General features: G+C 36.1%; 1 protein-coding gene across 1 annotated transcript; it reads left to right on the top strand.

Annotated features, from left to right (window-relative positions):
- Positions 1-375: 375 nt before the first annotated feature.
- Positions 376-10,161, top strand: dtx3lb.3 (deltex E3 ubiquitin ligase 3L b, tandem duplicate 3; the record flags this gene model as incomplete). Its single annotated transcript, NM_001442801.1, is given in 8 exon segments — positions 376-450; positions 2,657-2,893; positions 5,013-5,164; positions 5,414-6,295; positions 7,559-7,776; positions 8,179-8,731; positions 9,360-9,574; positions 9,670-10,161. Coding segments are annotated over 7 exon segments (2,313 nt in total).

The following is a 10,161-nucleotide window of genomic DNA, read 5'->3' on the forward strand; positions in this document are numbered from 1 at the left end:
TCTGATAAATTCCATTACTAGGAAACATTCTGAATTAATTAGGTTAGAAATGTGTAAATTTTACTGATATAATTTTAGCCCACTTAGAGGGGAGCAAATGTAAAAAAAAAAAAATGTCTCACATTACCCCACTCTCCCTTATTATTATTATTTTAGAGTGTTTTTACACCTCAGACAAGATTATGAATGAGGAAAACTAAAACTTAAAATGAAAATAATAAAATTGCTATAGCGTTCATGCCTTCGCCTCTTGTAGTGCACTTTTTGCATGTTTGTGATGAAATGTAAACAGCTTTGTTGGCCATCTCATGAAACGAAAGAACAGAGCAAAGGTGGGAAACGAAACAAAAGCTTCAATGAGCTAGATGCTAACCCTTTAGCCTACAGGTAAACTCAGTGTTAACACGTAGGCTACTAACAAGTCAAACCAGACGACTGACCGCTCAGCTTTAGGTAAGTAATTGTCTAGCTATTTGTTTATTATTGTGTTATATTAATATTTAAATACTTATGTATAATCCTGGAAATACGGAGTCGACTGTCAGTATATGTAGCTACTTGAGGTAAAGTTGGTTCACGCATTCGTTCACGTTTGAAGTGACAAATTGACACAGTCTCTGTATATTAGGCTACAAAACTTTGAATATTCATTCTGAAGTGACATATCCAAACAACATAAGCACTAACTTACTGGACATGTACTTTGATGGTCATTGGCTGCTAATATGTTTTCATTATTTAGATTAACAAGGGATACTTTTATGAACAACCACCAGTTGCTTAAAAATAATAATAAAAAGCTTAATTTTAATATATGATATATGAAGACAAAAGTAATGACATCAAAAGATGATTTTTATGAAGTATTTATTTTTGTGCAAAACGAAAATGAAACTTAAAAACTCGTAAGTATTCTTTAATAAAACTTAGTTAGACTACTGCATAAAATCCAACCAGTAAGGAAATAAATTAATTAATTAATGACAATTGAACTATAATTTATTTTTGTTTTTAAAGTGGTTATGAATTTATTTTTCCAGATGTACATATTGAGTAACGAATGTGTGCTTGATCCAGTCATTAGGCTACCACCCACGAGTGTGAATTTGTGGGAATAATGGAGTCCAAATTACATCTTGTCCTTTAATGGCAAAAATGGTCAAATATCATATTCCATGAAGACATTTGGTAAATTCATTTCTGTAAATATATCAAAATGTTATTTCTGTCAACTTTAGCAGATTTTTTTCTTCCAGATTCCTGATGTTCAGTTTTATCTCACCTAAATATTGCCCTAATAAACCATACGTCAATTGAAAGATAATTAAGTAATCTTTCAAATTCCAAAAATCAAAATGTATATGACTGGTTTAGCGACCCAGGGCCACAAATGACAACTGGCCAAAAATGTGTATATACACACTGAGTTGAAATACACACTGTTGTTGTCATGAGGTTTTTATTCCTCCTGTTGTTCACATAGGGGTCAAAAATGACCTTGCCAAACCAATATTTTAGCAGCAGAAAAAATATCAAGCAATGTATTTTTTTATTTTTAAAGTTTGGGGAATTTTTAAAAAATGACTGATAGTTAGAAAAAATGAATATTTTTCTGTTTCCATATTTTCATGAAGGCTGCACACATTTAGGGTGCAACAGGCTTCTTTCAAGTAAAATTTTGACTGGCAATTTTTATACCACAAAAACTACTGGCACAGACATGCAAAATACAGCACACACACAATAAGAATATTCTGCTTCAACCTTTTCAAATACTGTTATCTGGATATTTTCTTTTTCAGACCATTCTCTGTAAACCCTAGAGATGGTTGTGCATGAAAATCCCAGTAGATCAGCAGTTTCTGAAACACTCAGATCAGCCCGTCTGGCAGCAACAACCATGCCACGTTCAAAGTCACTTAAATCCCCTTTCTTCCCCATTCTGATGCTCAGTTTGAACTGCAGCAGATCGTCTTGACCATGTCTACATGCCTAAATGCATTGAGTTGCTGCCATGTGATTGGCTGATTAGAAATTTGTGTTAACGAGCAGTTGGACAGGTGTACCTAATAAAATGGCCGGTGAGTGTACACCCTTTACGGTCATCAAAAACGAGATTGATGAAATACTGCACACTGATGAGGGAAAACCTGGACAATAAGAGTTTGTGATGAAGATGGGGTTGTTTCTTCAGGCAAAATAGATTTGAGGATTTAAATTTAGCTGCTTTTTTAGTTTAGTAAAGGCAGTTCATGTTGACCCAAAGGTTGACTAGTGTATTCAGAATTCTAGAACAACAGGAGGGTTAATAGATTATTATTTATTTATTCATTCATATTTAAAATATGTTTTAAAGAACTGTTTAAATCTCTTCTGAATATTAGGATTTAAATACAGGACTTAAGACCGACTTTGGATGACGTGAAGCATCTAAACATCACAATGAATCAGTCTGAGATACTACTGGAAGAGGTATGAGCTGAAGAGTAGAGCCTGAGACATGTTTTCTGAGGGGATTGCAAATAATATCATCAGTATTTATGAACTATTATTACAAAATAAAATGATCAGAACATACTATTACTAGAAACTAATTTAGTGTTTGGATTGCATTTGATTCCTTTACATAAAATTGGAAATAATGGACTACTTTCCCTATAGGAGGATCTTTATACGGCTGATAATGAAGAGCCCAAACCTTCAGCACCACTGGATATCGGTAAATTAATGATCAAAGTGGACTGGACTGAAGCATTTCCAGACAGATGGAGAGCAAGATTACAGATAGCCCTTCAGTCGTGGTTGTCAAAACTAGAAGAAAATGCAACGGTCCACAGTATTAAGCTCATGAACGATCCATCATTTGCAAAAGTGCAGATAACTCCATCAACAGGTGACGGTGATTCACTTACATTTCACAATACAATTGAAATGCATTTTCAGTTCTGTTAACTAAGGGTGTTCACTAGCTATTCCAGTAAAATTCACTAAACAAAACGGTTAACTGCTGCTAATATACACACCTACTTACAGTCTTAATGTGACAATATTTTAATGTTGCCATAGAATGCACTAATACAATATGTTAACTTGTTCTCTGATATCTAAATAGAGTGCATATTGCTTAGATGAATACACAAGTTCCCCAGAAACGATTTTACAGGTCCATTTCCAACCCTTGGAATTTTCCCATATATGATATGGTTCGTTTTGACCATATTTGGAAGGGTCGTGAATATTAATGAGCTCGTCCTGGCGCTCACGCATACAAACACAAAGCATGATGTACTCTGAAACGCACACATTAAAATCATTCAAATTAATTCAGGAGACTCGGTGGTTAGCACTGTGGCCTCACAGCAAGAAGGTCGCTCGTTTAAGTCCTGGCTGGGCCAGTTGGCATTTCTGTGTGGAGTTTGCATGTTCTCCCCGTCTTGGCGTGGGTTTCCTATGTATTGATGTTTCCCCGTACTGGGTTGCAGCTGGAAGGGCATCTGCAGCGTAAAACATATATTGGATAAGTTGGCGGTTCATTCCGCTGTGGCGACCCCTGATGAATAAAGGGACTAGGTTGAATGGAAATGAATAAATTAACTTAATTCATCAACAAATAACTTAATTAAACATAATTCTTCAACTGTAGAGAGGATTATTTTCGAAGGAGTGACCAAAGTGACCTACTTTGCTCTGTTTGGAGTTGTGTTTTGGATTAAATATATGCTAAATGAAAACTAATCTCAACAAAAGGGATAGACAGAGAGGTATTTAGAGTTGTATTTTGTGGTTTTAACATATAAAAGCACAGGCAGGAATTAATATCAACTTCTGCATTAACAGATGAGATTTATGATGTTTATTGGCATCTTTTCACACCAGAAAAATGACAGTAAGAGCGGAGCGATATGACACAATGCATAAATATGCACTTAACACGTGTTTGTTGCCTCATTACAAACATATATGGCAGATTTTACAAAATACATGTTAAACTAACAAAAAATACAGTTAAACAGACCTCATGCCTCTTTGGGGTGGTGTTGAATATATTTACAATCTGTATATTCTGCAATTTGCTTTCTGACAATGAGTTGTGATTAGATCACACTCACAGAACTGCTACTTTATTCTTCCTTAACCTCTTAAGGCCCAAGGTGTTTTTTTACATGCATTTTTGTATTTCTTTTTGCTTTTTGGGCTTATTGGAACCTAATTAGAATAAAAATCTAAGTATCATCTTTTGATATGATGTACTTTTAGAGAAAAATGATGTCCATATATGTGGACTTGTGGTCCGAATTTTCATAAAATACTTTTTCCTGACTGTTTTTTCACATGCATATTTGTTGAACATGTTTTGACTATCAGAGAGTAAATCAACATTCGTTTGTCCATTTTGAACAGTTAAAATAGTGTTTGGGACATTTTATACGCTGCAAAACAGTTGCAGGATGACACTGTATGTCTGTTACAAATATAAAACATTCAAAGTATTTTAAACAGCCAATAAGAGCTTAAATGTGCTGTCCACGTATGGGTTAAAGTCTTTCCAAAATAAGAGTCTAGTATATCTGGTATGTTTACCACAAGCTTAGATGAGCTGAAAAATAAGGGAACAATTATAAAATTATAATGTCATTAACAAATGTTGTGGCCAATCAAACACAACATGGGGGCGTGCATATTAATGATCCCATATAGATCATCTGAGTCTTTTGTTTTGTTTTAATTGGCCTGTTTTTCACCAAGCTTTTATACTCATGAGATTTACATTAGAACTAGGAAACAATGGTGTTTCAGGCTTACATTATGTTATTTCCATGTACTGAAATTTTATTATCCATTTATGCCTAGGTATATCCAGATTTTCATTATATAGCACCTTTAGCAACACTGGTGTTATAACAAACACATACACTGCAAATTGCACTGTTTTTACTTTATTTGTTTGCCATATTATTATTAATAATAATTGTTTTAGAGTTGTGCATTACCTACATTTCACTTCTCTACAGCTCTAGAAGCTTTAAAAAAGCTGAAGTTTATACCGTTGAGGTTTAAAAATGAAAATAAAGAAGTGACTGCATGGATCTGTCAGGATGGAGCGGATTATGTGAATATACCACAAAAGTCCTTGCAGGAGGAGAACAAGCCTCCGTCACCAGAGGTATCAAGTTTATTTTATGTATGGCAAAATACATAGTCATGCTGTTAATCAGTTTATTCATCATGTATTGATGTTTATATATTACCAAAGGATAAATTAACCATTTCTGACTCCAAATGCATTAGTTGTTGTGTTAGTAATAATTTTAATAATGATGCTATTAATTTATGACGTGTGTTTACTGTAATAGATGTTATTTCACTGTATGCATAAAATCCTTAAATAATATGGTTTATCATCTGGTTTTAGGTGATTACCTCATTACCTCAGACTTCTGCAGCAAGTAATGAAGGAAGTGCAGCATCTAATATTGCTCTAAATGACACTAATAATATCAAAACCACTGAAACGACCCCTGAGAGATCAGATGGACTCACTGTACCCCTATATGAGTTCTGGTACATGCATCATGCCTACAGAAAGGAGCTGGAGCAATTTGAGAAACAGCATGGAGTGTCTATTTGTGCAGAAGTGTCGGTCTCAATTAAACATACCCAAAGCTCGAGCTCTGATTCTGTGTCTAAAACCTCAGAGGATTTTCAGAAACTTGTTCAGGGATGTGTTGGTGGGTTTAGTCAGGCCGTCATTAGTCATGACATGGATTCAGATATTGTGAAGGAAACTCTGTATACTGTCCAATCAGAGGAGGAAAGGATGATGTTCACCATGACTGCCAGAGACTGCCTGCTGTTTGGACCAAAGAAATACACAGATTTGATTAAAAAAGAATCAACAAGAGTGGAACGACAGTTCAAAGACAAACTTAAGAAGAATGTGTTTAATGACAAGAAGACAAGACGGAAGAAACTGATGCCTGATTATGGAGCAGGAGCGGCGGGAGGAGCAGATCTGGATGAGCGAGTGAACTTTAGAGAGCAAATTAAAACAGACACAGGTTTCAGTGAAGATTCAAAAGAAAAATCTGGACATGACAGTAAAGATGCTGATGCTAAAGAGGATACGTGTGTTATCTGCATGGACAGCTTCACTGATAAACATAAACTGAAGTGTGGTCATGAGTTCTGTCGGGACTGTTTGAGGATGTCAGTGATGTTAGTGGGATCCATCTGTCCTGTGTGTAAAGAAGTGTTTGGGAAACTGGAGGGAAACCAGCCGAAAGGAACAATGCAGGTAACAAAGAGATTATTCAGTCTGCCTGGATATCCACACTGTGGCATGATTGAAATCCTCTACAACATACCCAGTGGTACTCAAACAGTAAGAATATGCTAAATTAATTAATGTAATTATGCACATCATAAAGTTTTAGACTACACAAGAACATAATACTGATTAAAGAAAGAGAGAAAAAGTGTATGTTTGTAGTGTTGATTAAAAAATATTATGTTAGTCACTGGTGATTAATGTGCACATTGCAAGAATTCACACATCTTTGTAATACCATTGGTTAGAAGTAAAGTCTAATTTATATTGATTACTTAGAGTCGTTTGTTGCCTATCAGCGAATGTATTTAATAAGCATGTTTCAACCGCAGGTACACAAAAATGTTGGGTTGTTTTAATCCAACATTACTTTCAAACACAGACAAACACAGCATTTGGTTAATTTATTTCAGTTTCATTTAAATGATTCTTTTGAAGCAAGCGGGTTGGTTTTGTCAATAATTAAAGCGTAATTAGAGCATAAATAGAGCGTGTTTGCTTTTTTCCTTGTCTAGAAAACCCAAAGATGCTATGTGAAGTTTATCTATAAACTAATTTCGGGAGGATCACATGATTATGATTGAATACGTAGTATGATGAAGTATGATCCACCAATCAGGCCTGTCCTAACCCACTATAAAGAGCCAGGGTTTCTCACTACAGTCACCTTCAGTTTGAAGAATCTCTCCTTTCACCCCTACTCCTCCTCCTTTCCCTTCATAGGGCGGCACGGTGGCCCAATGGTTAGCACTGTTGCCTCACAGCCAGAACGTCACCGGTTCATATCCTTTAAAAGGCCGGCTGTTGTTGTTTCTGCGCGTAGTTTGCATGTTCTTCCCGTGCTCGCATGGGTTTCCCCCGGGTTCTCTGGTTTCCTCCATCATTCCAAAAACATGCACAACAAGTGAATTGATCAATCTAAAGTTAGCACTTTAGTCATCAGCTCTTATCAAGGGAGGAGTTGTCGAGATCTACCTGAGCTCAAAGCTCTCCTCTTGCCCTACAAAAGGGAGGGAGCCCAGGGCTCAAGGACCTTTTGGGCTCAGGGCTCTCTCCTGGGACAGCATGCCAAACTTGCTTATAATCAATCATCAAAAGTGTGAACTCTTGAAATGTATAAATGTCTGATTTATTTATTTCCCTGAAATGTATAATCTCCTTCTGCATTCTTTACTATTACAATGTTTTGATCACGGTTATGGTAAAACATACATTTTTCTATAAATTTAGAAGAAGCATCCAAACCCAGGGAAGCCTTATTATGGGACAACTCGTCGTGCTTACTTACCAGACAACCATGAAGGAAGAGAAGTGCTTGCACTGCTGCAGAGAGCTTTTAATCAGAAGCTGATCTTTACAGTCGGGACCTCAACAACCACCGATGCGCAGAACGCTGTTACCTGGAATGATATCCATCATAAGACCAATACATCTGGTGGACCTGAACGGTATGAGTTCATTTAAAGTCTGCTAAATACTAACAACTCAAGTATTTAGTCTCAACTTTCCTTCCTAATCTGCAATTGCCTCTCTGGATATACCACTAACTGTTCTCAAAAAAAAAATAATAATAAAATAAAACTTACATTACTAATGTTTTCCTTCTTAGACTGTACACACCTGAAACTTGCCTACAGCACTTATTCATTGTTGCTCTTATAGTTGTGTAAATTGCTTCCTTGTCCTCATTTGTAAGTCGCTTTGGATAAAAGCTACTGCTAAATGACTAAATGTAAATGCAGTATGAGCTAACGAAATCACTACTGTTAGTTTTGTAATGTAAAATGTAAATTAGGAATTAAATGTGAAATATTTCTGTGTTTGAACTTTTTTTCACTCTCTGTCCACAGTAATGGTTATCCAGATCCTGCCTACCTGAAGAGAGTGAAATATGAGTTAAAGGTCAAAGGCATTGAAAGAGAGAAAAGAACACTGGAAAGCCCAATAAAGTATGAACTTCAGAAAGAAATGTTTGATGACAAGATGAAGAAGACTCGAGGAATCAATTTAATGTCTGATTATGGAGCAGGAGCAGCGGGAGGACCAGAACAAGATGAGCGAGTGAACTTTAAAGGGCAAATTAAAAAAGAAGTTTGTTTCAATAAAGATTCTAAAGGAAACTCTGGACACAACAGTAAAGATGAGACGTGTGTTATCTGCATGGACAGCTTCACTGATAAACATAAACTGAAGTGTGGTCATGAGTTCTGTCGGGACTGTTTGAGGATGTCAGTGATGTTAGTGGGATCCATCTGTCCTGTGTGTAAAGAAGTGTTTGGGAAACTGGAGGGAAACCAACCAGACGGAACAATGAGAGTTACAATGAGCAGGATCAGTCTCCCCGGATATCCACGCTGTGGCTCTATTGAAATCCTCTACAACATACCCAGTGGTACTCAAACAGTAAGAATATGTCAAACTAATTTATGTCATTATGCACATCATAAAGTTTTAGACTACACAAGAACATAATACTGATTAAAGAAAGAGAGAAAAAGTGTATGTTTGTAGTGTTGATTAAAAAATATTATGTTAGTCACTGGTGATTAATGTGCACATTGCAAGAATTCACACATCTTTGTAATACCATTGGTTAGAAGTAAAGTCTAATTTATATCGATTACTTAGAGTCGTTTGTTGCCTATCAGCGAATGTATTTAATAAGCATGTTTCAACCACAGGTACACAAAAATGTTGGGTTGTTTTAATCCATCGTTTGGTTCAAGTACAGACGAACACAACTTTGGTTAATTTATTTCAGATACATTTAAATGATGCTTTTTAACCAAATGGTTGGTTTTGTCAATAATTACCCTAAAATGAGGTTATAATGTGCAAACCCAGCCTTTTTAGAGTGTGTTTGCATTTCTTCTTGTCTAGAAAACCTAAAGACGCTATTGTAAGTGTAAATGTCTGATTTAGTGTCTGATTTATTTATTTCCCTGAAATGTATAATCTCCTTCTGCATTCTTTACTATTACAATGTTTTGATCATGGTTATGGTAAAACATACATTTTTCTATAATTTTAGACGAAGCATCCAAACCCAGGGAAGCCTTATTATGGGACAACTCGTCGTGCTTACTTACCAGACAACCATGAAGGAAGAGAAGTGCTTGCACTGCTGCAGAGAGCTTTTGATCAGAAGCTGATCTTTACAGTCAGGACCTCAACAACCAGTGTGCAGAACGCTGTTACCTGGAATGATATCCATCACAAGACCAATATATCTGGTGGACCTGAACGGTATGAGTTCATCTGAAGTCTGCTTCTATGCAGAACTACTCATTAAAAAGCAAATACTGTATTACTGTGTTTGATTTTATTTTTCACTTTCACAGTAATGGTTATCCAGACCCAGACTACCTGAAGAGAGTGAAAGATCAGTTAAAGGCCAAAGGCATTGAATTATAATTTGAGTTATCTGGAGAAAAACATCTGTAAAAATAAACATCATAGACACTCTATGAATTTTAACTGAAGCTGCAGACCGACATACTTATCTGTCACCGTCACGATCCAGCATCCAGAGATCTCTGGTAAAATTTACATGAACTACACACACACACACCACATAAACTACCATGACCAGAATTCATTGCACCAATCAATACCTGCTCCAGCTGAACGTCATCCAGACACTCTCTCTGTCACGCACACACATTTACAGCTGCGGCTCATTCGCTATGATCGCCAGGAATATTTATTTCAGTTTGTGTGTCCCTCTCGTTGTTTGAGTTGCTCCCATGATGTTCGTTTGGTCCTGGTTTGTTTTGCTTTATTTTAGTTTGTCTTGTTTTGTCATAGTTCTTTTATTAAATGGTTAAATGCTG

Source organism: Danio rerio, chromosome 11, assembly GCF_052040795.2.
Source record: "Danio rerio strain M-AB ecotype USA chromosome 11, GRCz13ab, whole genome shotgun sequence".
Taxonomy (NCBI): Eukaryota; Metazoa; Chordata; class Actinopteri; order Cypriniformes; family Danionidae; genus Danio; species Danio rerio.